The following is a 25,340-nucleotide window of genomic DNA, read 5'->3' on the forward strand; positions in this document are numbered from 1 at the left end:
AAAATGGATTGTAAAAATCCATTAACAGGAAGAAGTATGTGCAAGGTTCAGATACATAAGTGGATTTAGAGGCTATCGACTACACATATGTTACAATTAAAAGAATTGGTGGTAAAAGTGGGGAATTCTACATAAACAGGAAAGAATTGAAACAAGATGCAACACTGCGTATTTTGGATGTCATGGTACGGTGAAGAGGCAGTACTCACGATAGCCGTATCTTCAGAGAAAGTCAACTCAGACAAAGAATGCAGAATAGAGACTTCCATGGACGGATTCTTAGCGATTCAGGCTATACATTGACTCTATATTTATTCACACAAATTTTAAATCCGAGATTATCACAAGAGGAGGCATGCAGTAATTCTCATATATACGAGCAAGAAATACAATAGAACGATGTTTTGGTGCTTGCAAGCAACGATTTGGATGTCTTCTTCTTCTTCGTCATTAGAAAATGCCAAATTATATATAGTAACACAAGCAATCCTCCACAATATTGTTATGGATATGAAAGAAGACCTGGATGTTACGTATGATGACACTGAGAATGCTCCCGAAGAACCAAGGTCAACCTAGAGCTGATTTTATTTAAACACATTATTTACATGAAACTTAATATACATGAACGAGATACACGTCGTCATCAGCCGTCCTAATTTAGTCAACTAGGCTAATTCTGATGAGTGTCTTTAATGCCCTTTTGAATTGATTAAACGCGCTAATATTACGAATTTTATACCGTAATTGGTTAAATAATTTCACACCCTCATACTTAATAGAATATTTCAAATAATTTGTACGCTTTGGCAAGATAAGAAAACTTGATCGATGTGTATCGCGTGTTGTGGTGTGTTTGGTCTTTTTGAATGATAAGCTATTCAGTATTTTTTTGTGATGACACAATGTTCGCGCCGTGACTATCCGTAATTTAAGGCTGTTTTATTTATATACAATAAGTATGAAATAAATAAAAAGTTATATTTTATTTATAACAGCGGTTTTATTTTTTTTATAAGTACATATCTAATTACTATTTTCATTGCTGCTCTAATAATTTAGCCGTTAGTAGATGCTCCTATCTAGCCCATTCCTGAACTGCCACCACCAGTTTTGTTTTTGGCAATGCGGTGTTCAATCTGTGTCTTGTTCACTCTGTGTGGTGTATTATTTTTTTGGCATCGACTTTGCTCATTCGCCACTTCGGTTTAAGCTCCACTAATGACTGCTGTCTAATGTTGAGCTTATTGAACCTGAAAGCATAAATATTTTATTAGGTTATCACTTAAATTATAAAGTATATATTAATTATTACTTAATTAACTCTGTAACAAACCTTTCAAACACCTTCTGCCAAGCATAAAATTTCCGTTTATTTGTATTTGCGTGAGTACATTTGTTTTTGATTATATAGACGTAGTACGCCAACTCCTCCCTCAACAGCTTCTGTAGCGCAAGAATACCATTCAGATAAGTAAGTAGAGTGCATAGATGGGTAGTAAAAATTTAGGACAACACAAAATACAATGTTAGTATAGTTATATGCACAATATCAATAACAAGTATACATAACATAACTTGACCTACCTTTTCCACAATTTCCCAGTTAGGGTCTCGCACTCTTATTACATTAGTTTCTGTACTCATTAAATTTTTTGAGGTTTCGGTAACACAAAAAAAAACAAAACACATGACGGGTTGTTTAGTTATTCGACCAACACATCGATTATTGACAAAGAGGTGTTCAGGATAACTATCATCTTGTTATAACGCATGTATAGTTATTTTTTTTAGTAGCAAGTTGTTCGATTCATACAAATACTAAACTTGACTCATTCCAGTCATGTGTTAATATTATCAAATTCCGATAAATTCACTTGAAGACGGGATATAATAGTATTGTATTTTTTTTAACATACATACATTTTTATAACATACAGTAATTGAGTGGTTTATTCATATTTGCCAGATTTGGCGAGAAATTGGCCTACCTTCAGGTAACGTGCTTTCTGGTATCTTGCTGCTGGAAGACCGCCTCAATACATCTATCCCTAAAAAAGGCGATCGATCTTATCCGTCCAACTATGCATACAATGCTCGTAATAGCTGTATCTCTCGTAATAGGAGAGTGTATATTACCATTATGCTTAAGCCAGCGCCAGTCAAACACTCGGCTGGCAGTCAAAAAGGGTTTGGGCCTCCGAACCGACAAACTTCCATTCAAAAACACCAACAGCTGGCTTTCAGCTGTAGTAGAACCTACACTTCGTCGATCCAGCTGACTGGTATCCGACCACTACGCTGGCTTAAATAAGCTACATGCACTCAAAGCGATCAATATAAGCCTTGTATTCGCCTATAATTATCAATTTCATTGTAAAACAAACATAATATTGTTTTTACTACAAGTATTAGGTATATTGGGCTGTGGTTTGCCCTTGTAGAACACTAGGTGTATCGATAACATTTAGATTTTAGTTATCTACGACCCCAATTATCATTTTATTCAGGGGCGTGAAACAAAATCGCTTTACGGTGTGGACTTTTCTCCTGAAATTGTATAATGAGCTTATTTTGATGACCATTCCTATATAAGTATGTGGTTCACGCCTGTCGCAAAATTTGTCTCCAGCGTCGGGGTTTGCTAAGGATTCAATTTATTTACTAAGATTTGGTAATTTTGTGAAAATATATGTAACCTTATGTAACATTAGGTAAGTTACATATACATATATAATGTAATTGTAATTTAAGATTCTCGTTTCCGGTAACTTTTCAATAAGTCAAGTTATTTTTTTGCTCTCCTCTCTCTGCACTGTTTGCCTCTTAAGTTATCTCACCTCATGTTTTAAACGATTTAAGCAAGTTGTTATCCAGCTTCAAACAAAATGTTTCATTTAACATATATCTAAACATATACACAACAACCGCCACCAAATTTGATTCGTGTTAAGACTAAAATCATAGTATATACTAAACATTTACAACATGTAGTAAAACTACAATGCGAACGTCTAGTGTTATTTGTATCATATTCGTGATGACAATAAGAATCTTAATTCAGTGATACAATATCGATTGTGTTTTTAGGTTTTTCAATTATGTTTGGGCAGACTTCCTGTATATGCCTAACACTTCAGAACTTCAGGTCTAAAATCCCGTAATTCCGACAGTAATAAAATCGTATTGCGATTACTCAAACGCCTCGTCGGCTACTTCTGGCCTGGCTTCTCTTTATGTTTACCGTCTCTAAGTCTGTTCATATAAAAAATGTTTTTTTTTATGAATAAATAAATATTTTAAAATAATTGTAAAGTATTCTGAAAATCGGAAATAGAAAAAAAAAGATTTTTCTTAAAACTAAATTTAAATAGTATATAGTTATGAATATCAACGTCATGGTGAATACACTGACTTAACTTTACTAGGAAGGAATTGTAATTAAGTGAATCGTAATTTAAGCGTTGAAGGTTTTATGGAAGTATAAAACTAAATATTAAAAAACTCAAGCACCGCAGATTTCTTTATCAGTTTCTTGATATTTTTTTAAAGCAGCCATTTGGTAGTCATCTTTCTGTCATTGACATACGCTGTTGTTTTTTTTATGACAGTTTTCTCTCGACAGTCGAGCAAATATTTCGTGAGAAACAACTACCTCTGTTTAATAATCGACAAAATTGTATATTATACATTTATCATAAATGCGTGGTTACAGAATTAATTCAATTGTCGAGCTTGCTCGTTTACTTAACTAGCAATCGCAAATATCTATAATAAAAATAATAGTTAATATTCCGATATTAACTCGCGTAATCACTTAATTTGTGTGTTTCCATTATTCATGCAGCGCAACGATATTTGAAACAGCAAGGTCATATACAATTATATTTTATCTAGCACCAAAAATCTAACTAAACTGTGAAAATAATTCCTAAAGCATTGTTGGCTTCAGAGTGCGACTCTCATTCCTGAGGTCGTAGTTTCGATTCCCGGTTGTGCACCAATGGACTTTTTGTCTATGTGCGCATTAAACACTCGTGCGGTTAAACATCGTGAGGAAACCAGCATGTCTCGAAATTAAAAAAAAAAACACTTGCTCGTGAATGAAAAACTCGTGAGGAAACCGTCATGTTACAAATCTAAAAATCTATGACATGTGTCAGATTGAAGGTTGATCGCCTACTTATTGTATGAAATTAAATTATACAAAAAAACGCATGCAATCTGAGGCCAAGATACATGTGGAATATATAAAATAAATACTTGTATACAATTTCGTTGGTTACTCTTGGGTACCTAAGGGTGCAAATCACGGGTTTCGCGGGAATAATAATTGTTTTATAAGAAAAGATTATTTTTATATAATATATTTCCGAAACTTTTAAACATTCAAGCATGCGTTGACAGCAATAGAAACTCAATGCCATATGTCAGATTTAATGTTGATTTTGAAAGTGGTGTGATGGAAACAGTGCTTTACAGGTCTGAGTTGGTTTGTGTTCACTTAGTTAGGGTCCTATAACCTAAACGAACGTTTCTGTGTAAACTATGATAATAGTGGTTTTGTCTTAATAAAAGGTATGTATTATATAGATTTTAATAATGAAAGTTTTTTAAAAATGTACAATTGTTTTCATATTGAGTTATTTTTAAGCGACATAAAAGTCGAAACTTTTGCAATTTTGTACAAATTTGTCTTAATAAGATAAATTTTGTTTTCGTTTTTTTAACTGTATAATATAAATTAAAATTATATTTAACTGGTTACATACTAGACACAAGTCTATATATAGAACAAAAAATAATCTTCATTTTAATCTCGCTGTACTGCGTCATTTATAAATTATACATTGTTTTTTTTTTATTTATAAGTACTAAAATTAAGTAAAACTACAATGAATCTTTGAAATCTACATTAATATACATTAAATTATTTCAATTTTATTTTTTTAAAGTAAACACTTCGCAATATATTGTTTTGGAATATTTATTTGGTATATATATTTATAGTTTTTAACACTAAATGATAATTAAAGGAAGATATACGAGTATGTTTAATTCATTATATCTTTATGTATATAGAAGGTAAAATTTGATATAATTATCTCTTGATTCGTTGGAACGCAATAAATTTAATTCGAGAAAAATTAAGATTACCAAATCGTTATTAATAAATATTTCATCAAAAAATATTTTTATTTAAGTACGTATGGCACGTGTAGTCTTGGTAGCTTTTTGTGCCTAACATAATTTTTTGTTACTCTAAGGATTCCTATCGCTAAAGATTGCTCCTGTATGTAAAATCTAATGCATTTTTGATATACAGAATACAGAACTAGGCTCTAATTCTCGATTGTAATTCTTGGCTCTTGCTATTAGATATGCCTACCAATATTGCTCTTTAAGGTAAATGTTAATTGCGTACTTGTAAAGAGAATGTCATTGGCAATGTTTTTAACCTACGACCTGAAGGTTGAAAGTTACACGTCAACCACTGTGCTATAGTAATCACTTTTGATCACTATGTATTTTTAACCACTTAAATTAAATGAAAAAAATTATAAATAAATAAATTGATAATGCTTTAAGTGGATTGATGTTCTGTTATAAAAATATTTCGATTCCGACTTTGACAAACTCAATTATAGCGAAACTCGAAAAATGTCAGTCAAAATGTGTATGTGTTAAGAGCGTACTAATTCTTCAAAGCCTTTGGGAGCGTTCTGGCAATGGGTGTGTCTTTGGGTGGCGGCGGTATCTCTTAAAATCAGACGAGCTGCCTGCCCGTTTGCCCCTGTTATATAAAAAAGATAGGTGTATGTTGGAATGAATATCTATTAAAATTTTGGGTATTTAGTATAAATATTAAGTATACGTCACAAAAGTATCTGTGAAAGCGAATGATACGATATAAATTTATTACTAGAAAATACTTATGTACTTAGGAAACATTAAACGTTTGTCAGCGTCCTGATTCCATAATATTGAGTCATCATAGCTAAACTTCGACCTAGGTCAAATTTTAACCTTCTTTGATTAACAGTACATTAGTACCTACTACAAAACGTCATTATAGTCATTTGTTTTAGGTTGAAAAAATTAGCAGTAGAACGATTCTGTAAGTAGTACAATTAGTTTGATTAATGATATATTTTTGTGATAATTTATTCCTTCGTTAATTTAAAACGATTCTAACTAGAACACCAACTTAATTTGGCAGAAGACGCGAAGAAGGTCTAGCTTGGCGATTGAGTTCGGAACTAAATTCGAGATGTACGAATACAGAGGCTGATATATTGTGATTCTTACTATACTAATTACTACCATCTGTGAATGTAATATAAATTTCGCATTCATAATAATCGGATCATAGAAAATATTGTTTTATAAGAGTCATACATCTTTTCGAAACATAACTATTGATATAATATAGATACGAGGAAGTGTTATTGTTATTAGAAATTGGCTTTTGACTTTTGATGCTCTACTTTTTGAGATAGCCTTGGGTTCACGATTCTTGTTTGAGGTTTCAACGATTAGTTTGAAAAATGTATAACAAGAACTTTCACGGCGTTATATTCAAAATAAATATTAAACATTGGTTATTTTATTAACCAATAATTCCACATTGGACTATTCAAAATTATTAATCAAAGTTAAGTTATTTACAAGTTTCAAGCTTTTTATATGGTGTCTATTCTTTAAAGTCGTAGGAAATGACATGAAAAGTTGGACATATAATATCTTTTTATAAAACAAGTTTTATGGTGGGAATTTACATGAATATATTGCGGAAGTTTTCCTTAGTCATAAAGGGCTTTCCCGGCTTTGACAGTTTTATTTTCTTCACATTTGCAACCGCAAATAATCTGGTTTTCTCGTTCGTAAAACCGCAAATAAAACACAAAATGTATGTATTAATTACTGCATTCCTTCAATATTGCTTCTATACATATAAGGTTAAGTTAGTATATATAATAGCTCTCATTTACAAAACATTAAACTAGTTTTAAAATATCACTTGGTATGATTTGTTAGATATTCAAAACAAAAATACATTTAACTTGAGAAATATGTATTATGAATAGAAATAATATAACATCGAACATAACATGTAACCAATAAAAATAAAATAAATGCACAGAATTTATTTTTAGAGTAAAACCTGACTAGTAAGAAATCATTTCAATTATCTCTCTACAGGCTTTTACGGGTAATGCAATTGATGCTTGTATTAATGTTTACGATTTCTGAACAGCAATCCAATTAGTCCAGTCCTTTGCAATCACCACCAAAATTCCAATAATAGCACAAAAATACAGAAAAAGTTATCAAATTCCTTTATTATTTTAGGTATATCATATGTATCTTAGAAACGCTAAATATACAATAAACCTATACTTAATTCTAAGGGTCTGTTTCACAATATATGGATAATGTACCAAATAGCTATGCAACACATAAATTATCTGGAAATAAGAGTGTCTAATAAGAAACTTCACGTTTCATCGGAATCATAACTTATGATGGACTTTATCTGACACTTGTGAAACGCAACAATAGTGTTTATCCTACCAATAAGTAGTAGATAGTTTATTTGGAACTTATCCGTACAATGTGAAACAGAGCCTAAGCCTCTGATTTTACTCCATGTCATTCTATCAAATACTCATTAAAATCTATCCCCACCTGGAGTGGACCTTATGACTGGAGTTAAAACAAAAATGTACCAATATGTATGTTATTCCTACTTCCTTATTGTAAATTGTTTGCTACTTTATTTTGAAAAGATAACTGACGTATAAATATACGTCACATTATCATTATTGACATAGGCTTGTAAAACTCTTTTTTAATATTGAGTTGTCTATCTAGGTTACAAAATTATGATTTAAACAAAAATCTGGCGCTTCAACCTTCTTAGGTCTGGGTCGCAGTTTTCTGTATCTGTTTCATGATCATTTGTAAATCCAATAGGCAACCAGATGATCAGCCTGTGCCTGACGCACGCCGTCGACTTCTTGAGTCTAAGGCAAGCCAGTTTCCTCACGATGTTTTCCTTCACCGTTCGAGCAAATGTTTAATATTTCTTTAAATGAGTGCATAGAAAGAAAGTCCATTGGTCTACAGCCGAGGATAGAACCTACTCCAACACTGCTCCAATATTAGAAAATTAGAATTATCATGTATAATTTTATTCTTATAACACTGAGTTCTTTAAAAAACTTCTCAAACAGTGATCTACAACCGGATGTGGAATTAATCTGTCACGATAACTTTATTGACTAGAAGCATAAATTCAATTTGATTGATATAATTGTAGCTATGAATAATTAGCAATATATGGTATGGTATAGATCGATTAACACATGTTCCTAAGTGTTCTAGATTTCCTGAAATCGTTTCATCAATAATCCTAAACATGAGACACACATGGACTTAAATAAAACCGATTTAATGAATAGTTTGCGATATTTTTTTAAAATAAGTGTTGTTTGCCATTTTTTATGATGATTTGCTAATTTAAAAGAGTACCGAGAGTTTTTTACGCCGGCTTTTTCTCTCGGCCTACACCCTCTGTCTTCTTTGCCGATGAGTAGGGATGTCTACTGACTCTAATTTAATCACGTGGAATAAGTGATACCTGTGTCTTACAGTCCATAATAAACATGTCTTATTTTTTTGTAAACTCGAATATATTTATATCACATGACTTTTGGTATTTATGGTCAGCGAGCTCTCGCATTTAAATTAAATTAAAAGTACTTGGGTAAACTAATGCTCCTATGAAAGTCAGTGTGTAACTTAAATTCAAACTAATTATTTAATTTGCACTCAAACTTTACACTTGTTAATACGAGGAAAATCAAACACTTATGGAATATCTAATAAATATGTACACATGTAAAAATGATGGTAAAGATCCATGAGACTAGATGATAAATCAAAAATATCGAGTAGCCCGCGATATCACCAATGTTCCTAGGAGACTTTTAATATACAAACTAATACTCTTAGGACAGAATTTACTGGATATATAATTTATAGAACAGAATGATCTGTCAAGTTTGAAGTTATATATATGTCATTATTATGAACATAGACATGCACGAAGTCTGGACATTTTTTATCGAAGCTGTGACATAAATATATGTAATCGTAATTACTGCTCTGGTCACGAATTACAATCACTGTAAAAACCCACTGTTTAACCTTGCCTGGGGTCCCGACCAAGGTCATATATACATAGAGTACTCTGTAATGCTTGCCTCGCAAAAATGCAAATGCAACGCAAAAAAACTATTATCATAGCAATCTAATAAAATAATGACAATCCTAAAAATCTAACTATATTTTGAAGAAAAAAAAGATTTTTTTCTAGATTACCCGTGGAGCATTTAATAATTGTAGCATAGAAAGTCACTGCCGATAGATTTAAAAGATTGATCTAGACTTTATCAATTGTCTATTTAGTAAATTAAGACATGTTATACACAGATGAGAAGTAACATATACAAGCAAAATAAGGAAACAAACACAGTTTTTAAATGTCTAATAATTTAGATCGTAGATATTTCGAGATTAGAATCTTAATCTCGTTGTTGTTTTGTTAGTTTCGCAACAAAAAGCCAGTCTAAAAGACTGACAGGAGAACAGAAGAGAATTTTGATACATCTGAATAGTAGTAGGAATAATATTACCTCGGATAAATAGGATTTATCAGAATTCAGAATTTTCGACTATTTCAATGTTAAGAATTTATTATAATCAACGATGACTGGACATTGGTTAACTCGCCCTATTGTTCCGCCCTGTTCCGTAGAGAAATGACGTGACTTCCTGGAGGCCGTACTTACCGCATATCGGCCTCTAACGTAGGCAAGTTAAATGTAATTTATAATAATAATAATAATCTTTATTTCTTCTCTCACATATACATACATAGAAGGTTATTATGATTAAACTAAGATGATAACATTTGGAAGTGTATGTGATGGCTATCTGTCTATCTGTCACTCAGGTCTCCTGTTACAGAGACCAGTCTCTCACATACACTTCCAAATGTTATCATCTTAGTTTAATCATAATAACCTTCTATGTATGTATATGTGAGAGAAGAAATAAAGATTATTATTTATGTTAAGGGAGTGTATCCATAGACACATATTTCAACGCTCGTTTTTATAGCCATAGATTATAGTCAGGTTTAAAGCGAGCAAAGTCGTCACACCAACTTGTGATACCAAGTTAGAATTACTTCGGACATTGCATATTGATGACGCCAAGTAATTTGTATAGATTTAATATCTTCCTATAAATTATGACAAATCGATGTTAAACCATAATTATATTGAATTGAACGGATAATTTGCATAATAAATGCGTATGTTACGACTACATTGGTTTAATAGGATTTGAGGTGACTAAGGAACTTCTTTCTTAGGTTTTTATGAAGTCGATAAAAATGCAATTAGATGAAGTGGATTAAGCGTTTATATTAAAAGAGTAATAAAATGCAATACCAATCATGTTCGTTCTACAAAATGAAATATTTCATGGTTTTATTGACGGCACAAGTTAAATAAAATTTAAGATATTATATATACTTTATATACTATGTCATATATCACCGCCTTTATGGAAGTTTATTCACATGGACTGATAAATTTTAATGTTCAGAAAAGGCTTCCCTTCATTACTTAGTAAAACTAGTTAGTAGAATTATTTATTTCATTGGCCTACACAAACAGCCAAACACACACAGATAACATATGAAATGGGTTGATATATAAAAAAATATAAAGTTTATTTTACCATAAATTAACTAAATTTATATACAATGTTTTAAATAAAATAAAAAACACAAAATATCTGAAAATTTTATTTTGAACTGTATCTTAAATATAAAGCTTTTACAAAATATAGTTATGTTCATAATAGGTAAAAGTATTTTTAATTTTACTCTCTATTGCAGTAACAATGCCGTCATCTGTAGTCTTCGGTACGAACGAGAAATGGCGCATAAATCGAAACATATTTATACTCGGTTTCGCCTTCATGATCCACTTCACCGCATTTCATGGTACTGCTAATCTACAGAGCTCTGTTAACACTGATGCAGCAGCGGGGACCTTCACACTGGCTGCGATATACTTTTCACTGATTCTGTCAAATGTATTTTTGCCTGCCTTGGTTATACAGTAAGTGGAAAAAGTTTAGATACAATAATGCATTGATAATACCAAAAGGGGACAGGAACCTACCATGGTACTCTATCTGGCCAATGGGAATGTAATTGGATTTTCAATGCCAGAGTGCTTCTATGAAACCGGGGAGTTCTTCGGTTTTTTACTTACTGACATAGAATATAATAATCAATTGTGCTACAACCTTTTTAGGTCTGGGCCTCAGATTTCTGTATCTGTTTCATGATCATATGTTAATCGAATAGGCAAGTAGGTGAGCAGCCTTCTCTGCCTCACGCACGCCGCCGACTTTTTGGGTCTAAGGCAAGCCGGTTTCCTCACGATGTTTTCCTTCACCGTTCGAGCGAATGTTAAATGCGCACATAGAAAGAAAATCCATTGGTGCACAGCCAGGGATTGAACCTACGACCTCAGGGATGAGAGTCTAGACATATAATATATTATAGTTTAATTTTTAATTATATTTTGACAGCATGATCATATGCTAAAGATTAATTTATTTTAGAATTTAAATATTTGCTAAATTTTAAAAACCAGGTCTCTTGAAAGTATGCTTCCTAAGTTTATTATACGCTTTATAATTGCGATAAAATTTTCAACTTTTGTAGGTTAAAATATACTTGTCTATCAAAGCCTGTGACAGGTTGTCTGTGTCAGGTGTGATAGGTTGTCTTTAACAGAGGCTAAAGACGTCAATCTTTTATATTTTATATATTTGACGATGTAATAATCTTGTTTAATTTCAAGTACCAATAATTAGCATTTACGTTTTCAGGACCTTTAACTTTTTGTGCGAGTAAGTTGTCAAACAGGAAATGTAATCATTAACAATATTAATATGTTAATTGCTTAAATTATAACGTTCATTACTTGTGACCCATACATATCATTATGTCAAATTAATTATTCGAAAAATTTAATAATCAGGTCATATTTTTGAGCTGTAACGGGAACTATTTTAATACGATATTCGGCTTAATACATGTTTTTAAAGGTTTTTAATAGTACTATATTTTTCATCAAGGTCTTGTCTAGACGTAGTAAGGGCTTAACACTGTCCTGCTTTAGTGGATAGGGTACAATAACGGAATCCCACGTAACACTCCGCACATGTAATACCAGTATTCCCTATACTAAAAAATGTTTAATTTCCATAGAAACAAAAACTGCGGCTTTAGACGTTATTCAAAGGATTCGGATGTTTTATTAAATGTTTACTTTAATTATGCCTAGACCACGGGGTTACACACCCCCTTAGGTTTGATTCCTAGCAAAATAATAATTCGGTTAAGTGATTTAGAACATAATGTGTCATGCTTATTGTCAAAAACACAGCATTCTAGATTGCTTGTTCAAATATTGTTTAGAATTAATAATTTTCCTTAGCAATCGACATATCATAATAACCTTATTAAGGGACAATGGGTGGACACTTCATGCCATTTTAATGTTTTGTTATTAAGATACATACAGTGTCCAATGTAAGGTCAGACAGCAATGGGTCAATGCTGTATTATCTACGAACACGAATAATAGAATATTTCTCATTATCTATAAACTGATTTGATGTAACAATGGCTCAATTTTATACGACATTAAGTACTTATTTAACTGCGTGGAGGTCGTATTTTAAAAAGAAATGTATATTCCTCGCTCACAATTATTGAATTATAACGAAAGAATTATTTTATGTTTGATTTTTACTCTTAATATCACTTTTGATAATAATACAATGTTATATATTGGTGTCTAGTCCAAAAACACGTTACGAATATGGAGTATACGCAAATTTCAGAAACAGTTATCTTTGCCACAGAAATCAAACCCACAATCTTCGGGTTATATAGCGTACAATACAAATAAATGGCTTATTGTTTATAAGGCAATATTTTTTTAGCAAGTTGGTTATGTTAGAATAGATTATAGAAACGTCAAACAAATGATTTAGAACACATTTACAAAACAAAATATGTACAACAACAACAATAATACTTTGTTTACATCCCATACCGAAATTAAAATAAAGCAATAATTTTGTGTATTTATATTATGTTCATATTAAAATCTTTGCTTATAAGTTGTACGTCTTAGTATTATCTTGTTCTCTTTTGCATATTTCTTAATGATTTGAATCACAGCACGATATTTTTAGTCAAATCAAAAATAGAACTTGAATGAGTCAATATTCATTGTAACATTTATATTCCATGTTCAATTTTTAATTAAATATGAACATGGAATATAAATCTAATACTATAACTATATCTAATCTAAAATAAAACAACCAGTTATCGATAACGATAGAGCCTTTTCGTTTTCCTTTTCGAAACAGAACATATATGGAGAATACCACTTGCATATAGAAACATTAATAATGAATAAATAAATTATCCCTTTATTGCTGTACTTAATATTTATTTATATTTAAAAAAATCAAGACATTATATATATTTACACATTATTACTACTAATTATCTTGTCTATCGATAAATGCCTATACCTATACCATTCTACCACGTCCAACCTTATGTCGTCCTTCTAACACTTCACTATTCTAATATTCATAATTGAGTTAAAATTAATTAAATCCCACAGATGGCTCGGTTGCAAATGGACTATGGCCTTGTCATTCATAGCGTATATGCCGTTTATCATTGCTCAATTCTACCCTCATCTTCACACCCTGGTGCCAGCGGGAATGATGGTTGGTTTTGGAGGAGGGCCGCTGTGGTGCGCTAAGTGTACTTATTTATCAGTCGTAAGTATTTTTTAAGCTTATAGACATGTCCTGGGTATAGTGATCATCTTATTCATAAACGTACCAGACTCTCGGACCGATTTGGCTAATTTTGATGTTGAAATATATGTGGGTATTTAGGGAAGGTTTAAACGGTATAATATATAATAATAAAAAAATAAAACAAAGGAATGAAAAATATACAATAACAAATCATGATTAATATAATTTTTAATATTATAGATAGAAGATTTTTGAATGTCGTTAATTTGTAATTTAATACCTAAACCGATTTTGATTCAATGTTTTTTTATTTAAGACGTACGACCGTGTACGACTGTAGTTTCCGCTAGTAATTTATAAAAATACCCTATAAATAATAATAATTGTGCACTATCATTTTGAAATTGATTAACAAAACAATATAATTTTTACTTGAAATTAAATATATGTAAGAAATAATAAAGATAAAAATTTTAAAAACACAACACAATCCGAATGAAAAACGGCTTATTAATTTATACTGGTTGTATTGTTTAACTAAACAATATCCTATGCGTTATGTCCTTAAGCCTTCACCGTTTTGATTTGATATTTAAAACCTCTGGAACCGAATAATCTTTTTAGTTGTAGAAAAAACTTGGTGTAAATTAAATACTTTGATCGTTATAATTATTTATAATGTTCAAAGTAAAACTTAAATTTACTGAATATCGTATGTTCAGAGGTTTCAAGAGCGTTCCTAAAAACACCTACATACAAGTTCATATAAGTCAACGTCGTATTTAAAATTAAAATTTTTGGTGTTAAGGCTGGAAACTAAAATGTTAGAATGCTGTTGGATAAGTTAATTTGCATAAACGATTTGATGTATCGTGATTGTTTTACTAATTGCAGTTCCTGGTTTGTTGGATAATATTGATTAGTACATTTGTATCTATATCTTTATTTAAATATATTCATATAAATTTAGAGTTTTGACTATGTTAAGGGCAACTTGTTCGAACACCGCACAATTTTCTATAAGCAACAAAACACTTGTTTAAGCGGTAAGGTAGATCGTTTATCAGTAGGTCGCAATGACAATTGTTGGTATGTGTTGACACAGTCCTACTTCCCTACAAAAATATAAGTGATACAAAATCTAAGTAGAAAATGATTTTGCTCTATCAAACTATCTATCTTTGTTAAGTATATCTTTATTTACATTTTATTATAAAACCCTAAAGGTAGCGGAACCATATGCAAAGCTGTCAGGAGTATCAGCAGAGGTATTGGTGGTCAGGTTCTTCGGTCTTTTCTTCATGTTCTATCAAATGGCGCAGATTTGGGGAAATCTCATTTCTTCTGCAAGTAAGTATATGGTACCCAATTTTCCAATATCAGTTTAAAATATAAATGTCATATTATTAATAGACCAAATTTGTTCAAATTTAATTAAGTCAAGCCTACGGCATATAATCTACTGAGGTTGGTTTAAGTGATGCTTTGCACTGATGGGTTCTCATCCACAGCTTAGGTTATAGGCATCAAGAGCGTTAGAAAATCAGTACATCTAAGAAAGACCTTCATAGATCAAGAATAGAAGGTTCCTAAAAAAAGATTTTTATGAATTCTCTTCAAGGGCTTCGTCGTAGTCATCGTTTCGGCCTATTGACGGCCACTGCTGGACCTAGGCCTCCCTCTAAATTTCCAGTACGGATCCTCGCGCTTTGCATAGAATACCTTACCTCAACCCTTACCAGATCTGTCCACTGTGATAAATAAAATGTCCAATTCCATAATTTCGGGATCGTTCAAGTAATTAACGAATATTGGGGCCGGGGGTTCCTCTTGTAAAACGTTACGATGCGGAGCGGGGATTAAATTATTATTATTTTCCACTGTCCAGTACTTTGCACCACATAATAAAGTCACTGGGTGGTCATGAAACGTTTTACTACTGGATGCAGAAAACGTTACGGCGCGTTTCATAGGGGGGGGCCCTCCAGAATCTCGAAAAATTACGTGACGTAATACTTGAACGCTCCCTTAATGGGGTTAGACTTTTTAATGGCGATTTACCTAAAATGAACAAAATGAATTGTTCTCTAGTTATATTAATACAAACAGAAACACCAATTATCTAAGCTATAACAAAGAACAGGTTATTGGCCTATTACCCCCTTCCGTGTACCAAAGTGAATGGGACCTTGATTTAGTCACAGCTTGCTTATTTGTTCCGTGCAAAAATGTAAACACTGAGTTATAAATAGGTTGCTTTTTTGGTTGTAAAAACGTACATATGACGTCTTTACACCAGGTGTAAGCCGGAAATATGGATTATTATGATGAATTCGCTTTAAACAGATCAATTGACATGATTAACAGATCACTCTCACCAAAAGACTATTTGTTATAACTGTTTATAAATGACTTATAGAAAGGTATTTTTCGTTAGTACTTTTTTAAATTAAATTCTAAATTAAAAAATAATACATAGAAAAATACACGTCACACTTAATACTATTGTTCGTAGAAAACGAATATATTTGTTGCCAAATGATAAACATATATTGTATGTAATATTTCACAATTTTTTAAATTTATTTTTATTTTTCTACACACAATTTGTTATTAGTAAGTCATATGCTTCTAAATATAGTTTCTACTACGTATAGGGCTTAAGAAGCATTCTCAGAGTTTATATTTTCAAAACCTTTTGTTTTACTACGAAATATTCCGGATTATCGTGGATTAGTTCGACAAACTTGAGCGTAATTCAGATGAAATAAAAACTATTATTTGGTGATAGTTTTCTGTTATGTTTTTGAAAGCGAGTATGAAAAAATGAGTTTTGTGATTTTCCCGTGTGACAAAATCGTTATCGTTACAGTTTTATTTATTAATAACGGAAAAGAACTGCATTATCCATTTTAAATAGCTTCAAAAAGGCTCTTTATGATATCAACATATAATTTCAGTTTTATCATCCAGTCTTGGTGACGTCACGTTATATTCCAACGAAACTTACCTAAATGCTGACGTCATAGCCGCCTTTAACTACTCGATACCAGCACCTGACTATGGTGCTACGTGTGGTGTGAACTTCTGCAGCGGAAGCGAGGAACACGTGAGTGCACGATTCTATAATTTATGACACATGTATATAATCGAGATAAGATGTAATTATATTTATGAATTTATTATACATATCTATATATATATCTACTAATCTAATATGCAAGAATTGGAATTCTTGTTATTTTAAGAATTAAATATATGCATTGTTACAGCGGAAATAATATAAGTTTTTATAATTTATTGTGATATATACAACAGATACAAATACAATATATCTTAGAATTAGTTTTTGGTTAGCAAGAGTATTTTTGATTTTAAAATTTAAAACCTTTAAGTAGCTACATACCAATACAATTCTAATTTCCAATTTTTGTCTCCATAAAAACCTTCCTCAGTGTTCAAGAAAAGAAAATGAATTTTGTGCTAAGTAACATATTTTGCATTTCATTTAAATGCATGGTATTTTCAGGATAATTCAAATTTAGAACCTCCCTCGCCGCTGAAAATTCAGGTTATAGCTGGTATATACCTAGCTTGTATGCTCGCGGCTTGTGTCTTAGTAGCTATAGGAGTTGATTCATTGTCCAGGTAAGATCTCACTCATATATAATTTCGAACAAGTTTTAATTTTAAATTTCGTAAAACAAAATCTTGGGTATTTCAAATAGTGGTTCTTGAGCTCCTACAACATTGAGTAAAAATATATAGATAATAAAATACAGTTTATTCAAGATTAACTTCTATTAAATGAATAATTTATTGCATATTATTTCGTTAATAGCCTGCCTAATACAGTTAAAATGTGCATTCATTGACCTCTTCAAACATCTGCTTAAGCAATACATATTGTATTTTATTTGGACCACTAGATTAGGGCAAACACAAAAAATTGACGTACATACAAAAACATCAAAAGGGTGCCCTAAAACATGACCAGCAAAATCAAGTACAAAGAAGATAAAAAAATAAAAAATTGCAAAAATACAAACAAAAAGAATTCAGTTTTAAATGTAATCTTATATAAGCGTTTCTTGTAATATTTTTTGAGTTTAAATATCGAATGTTATGTACGAAACGACTTAGTTTATAAAAAAACACTCATTTCATGTGAGAACATTTCCAACAATTTTTCCTCTTCATATTTTTCTCCAAATATATAGGTACAATACCGGTCGTCAGCCAACAGGTCATGGCAAATCTGGCCTGCAGCTGCTTGCAGTGACGCTGCGACAATTACGCCATAAGTACCAGTTATTACTGCTTCCTGTTATTGGCTATATCGGTGCTGAACAGGCGTTCATGGCTGCTGATTTCACTCAGGTATTCTTAAAAATCTGATCCGAATTTCCTAGGTGGTTACGCTCAATTTTTTGTATCTATTAAGACTTTTAGTGGGTGAATTTCTTATTACAAGAAAAATCAGTGGTACTACAATCGCTCATATTCCTGTGTCATATGTTCATTCCAGTTTCCTCGCGATGTTTTTCTATACCGTGCGTGGATTTTATTGGATCCCACACATGATTCGAATTCACGACCTCAGGGTTGAGAGTCTCACGCTCAAACCTCGAGCACACCGCCCACTTCTTAATTGAAAATATTTTTCATTAAACAGTGGTTTAGTACTGAATACGCTGCGACAAGTACGATAGTAATTAGTCCCAGTATTGATTCAATTATTTTGTTGTGTAAAACACAAATTATTGCAAATAACAACTTAACTTTGTCGCCTAGAAATAATATCTCATATTTTCTAACTTTTTATTATTTATCCTTAACATAAACGTGTCTAAGAGGTAATTGCTGTTATAATAGATAATTTCCTTCCTTATGGATATTAATACTCTTTTAAGTATTTATCACCGCGTAATAAAGAAATATCTAAAAGTGGAACCGGCAAATAATTAACAATTATACACGTGAGGTCAGAGACACAATAACTCATTTCTAATTAATTCTGTAATCGGAAGTATACATTTCAGTGATACTACTTCCGGTCGTGTAGTCTAGATTTGTATGAAGGCTACTTTGCGAGCCTTTCACTAAACAAAGGAATATGTTTTAGATTTATTTGATAACGCGATGATTAGAGAGGTCATAGTCACCTTGAAAGTGATAGATCGCGGTTCAAATGAGGCCAAAATTTTGCTCAAGAACCTCGCATTATTGCACCCACGTAATAGTTGGTTATATGTTTAATTAGATTTTTATCGTTATACATGAGTGACTCTAAATGCTTTAAATTGATTAATAGGAAAATCAATATGTAAATTTTTTTTTCAATTCTACCAGAATTGAAAAATGAGCGACAACAAATGAAAGACAGTTATCTGACAGTACCAAGAAGATCACAGAAGAGGATACTTTTTATGCTAATTTGCCACAGATAAAGAAACTACTTAGTCGATCAGATTGTTTGATTGAAAAATATTTTTAAATTTTACGATTGGTTTTAGCGTAATTTGCTAAAATAAAATTGGCCGGCGTTTAGAAATTGTAAATATTTTTACTGGACTTACGTGAGTTAGGGAAATTAATAGATTAATTTGATTTAGTTTGGACAAAAATTTAATTTAAATGGAATGTATGTAAATAATTTCACTGCACTGAAATTGCTATAACACCCTGCATCACGGCTACAAAACCCTAATTACTAGTTACAAGAAGTAAATAGGCAGATTATTTTGCATCATAGGTAATTCATATAAATATGAAATTATCAGAATATTTGCATTTTAGACATAAAGGATGACTTAATAAATGCATTGTTTGCTCTGTTATCCAAGTTTTAAACTTTTCAGGCGTTCGTAGGCTGCGCTTACGGCATCCCAAACATTGGTTTCGTGATGATTTGCTTCGGTGTCTTCAATGCTTTAGCAGCTCCTGTCGCCGGTGCAGTCGTCAAAGTTACTGGAAGATTTCCAGTCATGTTAACCGCATTGGTAATTCATATCACATAAAACATTATTTAGATAAAGTACCTAAATCCTGGGTCTTCAGATTGGATCGGTTTTTCTGATATTTTTTTTATAGGCAAGTCACGTATCGCCGTACGACTATTTAATATAAAGTCGATATCTTTTCTTCTTTGGAACTCAAGAGGATATCGTGAAAATCTTAAATTTTAAAATATACTAACTACTGCTTTATAGCCTAAACCTTATTCAATAAAAATAATGTAATAGTTAAAATACTAGTTTTGCTTTGCTTTATTCAACAGTCAATATAAATTTTGTTTTAATTTGCGTCTTTTTCCGTCAGAAAACGTTCTTAGTCGTTTTATATAATTTGCAGGTCCTGAATCTCTGTCTCTTAACGGCCCTTCTGCTTTGGAGACCGGAGCCCGAACAATGGCTGATGTTTTACTTCCTGGCAGCCATTTGGGGGACGGCTGATGCTGTATGGCTGGTACAAGTAAATGGTTAGTGTCAATACGAACACTTGTATATGATAAAATATCTGACGTTCTCTGTAACAAATTTACATACACAAACTTAATTTCCAAATAAAATTATAATCAATGAATAATAATATCGGTGGTTAATTATTTCCAGAAAATATGTGTATCTGTTATTGATAGTTGACCATTATTTTTGGCACACATCGTTTGAGCCACGGTGGAATCTCACACTTAATTAAGCTACGCTCTTAGAATACTAAAACACAAAGCATTTAATACGCTCCGTTATATAAAAACACGTTCAGATTGCTATTCGGGTTTCTGCAGTGCGTCAGATATGTTTGCTGAACTGACGGTGTTGATGCCATGATTCGGAAAAGGGTGGCATTGTTAATGCATCGTGTTAGGCATAGGAACAATATCCTGAATGTACTGTTAAGGACACACATGCCCTACTGTAGGAGTCTTAGTGTTTTGTTTCCTAACCACTAATAACATAGCAACTAAGATCGACCTGTAACTAACTCTAACTTATCGATATAATATGAAATAAAGGAGTTATTATTATCAAAATGCTGAGCAGTATTGGCTTCTGCGTGCAACTCTCATCCCTGAAGTTGTAGGTTTGATCCCCGGCTGTGCACAAATGGACTTTCTATGTGCGCTTAAATGCGCATTGGCTCGGACGGTGAAGGACAACATCGTGAGGAAACCGGCTTGCCTTAGACCCAAATAGTCGACGGCGTGTGCACAGAAGGCTGATCGCCTATTTATGATTAGATTAATAAGATTATATATACTACTATACTAATAGATTAACAAATGATTATGAAACAGATACAGAAATGTAGGCCCAGGTCTAAAAAGGTTGTAGCGCCTTTGATTTATTTTTTTATTATTAAAATACTATCGTTGTTTAAAATGAATTCAAGTTTACTTTGTTTCTAAAAAAAATGCTAAATTTCCAAAGCAAATTATACCACAAAAATAATTTGACGATTGTATAATATACCAACTCTGTTTTTACAGCTTTGTCTGGTATCTTATTCCCTGGTGATGAGGAAGCGGCCTACTCAAACTTCAGGCTCTGGGAGGCGACCGGCAGTGTGCTGTCATATGCATCAGCTCCCTATCTCTGTGTTCGCACAAGGTATATTTTTATAACCATGATCTTTGATGGCATTTTCTTGTTGGAGCTTATTTACTTCGCTTAGTTTGATCCAAAGCAATATTCACTGAACTCATTAAAAAATTGACTGGCTTGATGAAGTTATAGCCAATGGCACAGTGTTAATAATTTTTCCTACAGATTAAATTAATCCTACAGATTATACATCCTTCTGGGTTTGCTGTTATTGGGTTTCTCTGGATATACGACCATAGAAGTGATGGAGTACAAAGTAAAGAAACGTCACCACCAAGAGAGGAACTTCGAACTAGTCATGAAAACTGAGCAAGATTAATCTTTTGCGTATGGTTTTTTAGTAGGCGCCTAAATTGTATACTGACATTTTAACTCCTGATGTGTTTATACGTGAAAAGTAGATGCTACAATGGTAGAGGAAAGTGTGACTGTGAAATCCATAGATATTATTTTGATTTCTCAATATAGATATTAATATGGTCACAATTTACCTTTACCAAACCCCCCTAATCTTAATTAATATTCTCAATCATCATACAAGTTAAAATGACGACAATCAAATACTTATGAGAATATCTTAAAAGATATACACGAGTGTAAATGACTTTATAACTAACAGACGCAGCGCTAACCATGCAACTTCCTCATTCGAGTATGCAATGGTGCACACACTTCCGAGGGAACTCTTTGTACCGAATAAGTGGCATGGGTCTAAGCGTCCGCGAACATAAAATGTAAATACATAGATAACAATTATGTAGGAATATAACAAGGCAAAATAAACTAAAAACAATAGCAAATATAACCACAGCAAGGTTGTTAAAAAGATTGGACGACAGGTCTTTATCAAATTCGAGTCAAACTCAAAATAACTTTATTTATATAGGTAAACAAGTGCACTTATAACGTCAGAAAAGAAGTTAAATTACTTGTAAATTTACATTTTCTACCAGTTCGCAAGTCAAGAGCGTAGCGCGGGCAAGAAGAACTGGCAAGAAACTTTCCGCCACTCTTTTTAATCGCTAGGTTTTGAGTCATACAAGTTGTTTGAATTGGAGTAAAATCAATCCTAAGGATTCATTAGGTCATTTTAATTTTTGACAAATTTGTAAAAAGCTTTATTAATTAATTTACGTTTAACGAGGGCTTAGAATTTATTTAATGATGATTCTTTAATTTTTCGGGGGGAGTTTGTTGTAAAAACAATACAATATACAACGAAGTCATTTTTCATAATATTTTTTCAGTAATTCGCCTTTTTATTTTTTTAATTAAAACTAAATCTAATTGCACTCACTAAAATGCTATCATTTCTTTCTGTCGAATTGTGTTTACACTGTGATGAAAAGCGATAACTTTAATTAAATTTTTTTCGCGTTGTTTTTACACTGAGGGGATTTTTATTACAATTAAGAGATTTAAAAATATGACATTTTTAAACTATGTATTAATTTAACAAATGTTGAGATTTTATTTAAATGGTTATTATAGTTTTATAGAATTACCTTGTATTTTTAAATAATACTTGACGTATGTTCCTATGTAAATATTAATAATAATAAAAGACAATATTAATAAATCATTTTATTTTCCTTCACATAAATACTTAATATGGATTATACATCCACGAATAAGATCTACGTAGCTATAAGTAATATTAATTTTACACGGAAATTAACAATGATAACTGTAATTTTAGATGTATTTAAAAGTATTAAGGGCGATTCATGGAAATTAGAATGTTATTTCATTTTTTATATATAATTTGGTAGTTTTTCTATTTGATACCAGTATAAATACAATTATTCAATACATAGTATATTACGTGAAAGGGTCTTACATTTATAACGAACAGTTTTATATTATGTATTAAAACAATTGTATGTAATCAAAATCACATTAAATTTCCCTTGATATTTTTAATTCAATATTAACCATTATAATTTACACTTTACATTTACACTTTTATTACTAAAAGCTGTTATAATTAATTACAAATTTATTAAACACTTTCAAAAATTGTTATTATCGGATTAAAGCGTAAACCGTAATACTATCCAAAAACATGGTTCAAATACGTTAAAAACAGTTGAAGAACGCCGGAGTCGAAATAGAAAAACCGATTTACGAAATTCATATTTACAACATCGACATTCTTTTTTAATAATGTATATGTTATCCATGGAAGTGTTTTCAAGTTCGGAAGACTTGGAATAAGGCACAAGTTGCAGTAGCACCACTTATATTATTTTTAACATTTGAATTGGATATAACTATTTTGGCAATTAAGGAGATTACCACAGATCCTAAACATACTGTATCAATCTATATCTATAGACTTGTACGTATTTACAGAAATTGTTATTGAAAATATTGTGCATTTTACATAACTAAGATGTCCGTTGAACAAAACATGAAACTTTTATTTATCTACTATTTATATCCGAGCCCCATTTTTGGAACGTTTTCACTGGTTTTATTTTTAAGCATCCCAAATTTCCCCGTATAATTTCTGAACTAAAACTGTATCACACACTAGTCTTATACTTTTGGGTGTTTGAGATATATTGGCCCTAAAAGTCTGCTTTACCTTAAGTAGAAATATTCATAGTAGATAATTATTTCTTATTCTGCTCCTAAAACATTATTACTAATCCGAGTTAACGGTTGGAAAATGAGCTTTACTCAGGTGTGGTACAAATAAATGCTACATATCGATGTCCATACATCGTATTACTATATATATACAGTTTGTAACAGCCCTGTGTTAAGTAGACATAGCCTCAAATTCTTTTAATTACAGGCATAAATATACTCATAAATCTATTCTAAAACTATTTCTAGCGGGGTCAAATAGCACCGAAATTTTTGAAGACCATTCTTCGTTTTCGTAAATTCTCAAAGCTTAACCAAATACAGCGAAAATAATATTTGGACGGCAACATTATTATTTACAATATTAAGTAGAGACTAAATGCATTTATCTATAAACAGGAAGACATCTTTAATATATGGTTGTTGCTAACCAAACCGCGTCATATTTTAGTTTATTATTCCACTTATTCAGTCATAAAGTCGTTAACAACCATTTGAGTCTTAAGTCCGTCTATTGTTTCTATCACATAGAAAATATGAGTGTAGGGAAAAGTTCAGCATATTTTCTATATAAAAGACACAATAAAGTATGTATAAGTACAAGCGCCATTTGTTTTATTGAATTAACTAGGACTGGTTGTGTTGCTTCTTGGTTCTGGCTTCAACGCTCCATTGATTTTAGGTGTATTTGGGGTGACAGGGGCAGTAAGTAAGGTGTTCGCTTGACATTGAGCACAGGATTCGAGTCTCCGGGCCAGAACAGCGCGTAGCTTTAGTGCTGGTCCAAGCTTCATCTGTAGCATGCCGGTGAGGTGGTCTTCTGTAAGTAGTGGCAGGCCCGCTCCGTCGATTCTTTGTTCACGGAAATTCTGAAAAGATGAAACAAATTGTTAAATGACAGTATAAAAAAGGACATCGAAAACTTGTTCCCTAAGTTGTTGTTGTTGGTCCCTTGGTGAATTAAAAGATATCAAAGAAGTTTAAGGAAAAAATAATTCAAAACTCGCTTTTCGCAAGGACACAACTTAAATAAATACTTGACTTTGAAGAATAACAAATGATGATAAGTTTCTACCAATAAGACGCAAGCATATTCCTCTGTAATATTACATTTTTAATGGTAAATTCCTAAGTTTTTGTAGATAGGTATGTGAATATGTCGCTGTATGGTAAAATTTGAGCAACGGGTTGTGG

The 25,340-nt window shown here is 31.8% G+C and overlaps 2 protein-coding genes across 4 annotated transcripts in view; one reads left to right on the forward strand and one right to left on the reverse strand.

The window, feature by feature from the left end:
• Positions 1-4,492: 4,492 nt before the first annotated feature.
• Positions 4,493-22,973, forward strand: LOC123710333 (UNC93-like protein). The gene is made up of 11 exons (XM_045662155.1): positions 4,493-4,578; positions 10,976-11,201; positions 13,803-13,965; positions 15,174-15,297; positions 16,908-17,056; positions 17,477-17,595; positions 18,168-18,327; positions 19,809-19,949; positions 20,302-20,428; positions 21,437-21,557; positions 21,735-22,973. Exons 2-11 carry the CDS (start codon positions 10,981-10,983, stop codon positions 21,868-21,870), a joined length of 1,461 nt encoding a protein of 486 aa, XP_045518111.1. The 5' UTR covers positions 4,493-4,578; positions 10,976-10,980; the 3' UTR covers positions 21,871-22,973.
• Positions 22,974-23,270: 297 nt separating this feature from the next.
• Positions 23,271-25,340, reverse strand: part of LOC123710227 — a 195,482-nt gene continuing 193,412 nt past the window's right edge. For all 3 annotated transcript variants that reach the window (XM_045661995.1, XM_045661997.1, XM_045661996.1), the window contains one exon: positions 23,271-25,015. In XM_045661995.1, coding sequence (XP_045517951.1) covers positions 24,770-25,015 — 246 coding nt within the window. In that variant the 3' untranslated portion in view covers positions 23,271-24,769. The remainder of the gene's footprint in view (positions 25,016-25,340) is intronic.

Source organism: Pieris brassicae, chromosome 5, assembly GCF_905147105.1.
Source record: "Pieris brassicae chromosome 5, ilPieBrab1.1, whole genome shotgun sequence".
In the NCBI taxonomy this organism is placed as follows: Eukaryota; Metazoa; Arthropoda; class Insecta; order Lepidoptera; family Pieridae; genus Pieris; species Pieris brassicae.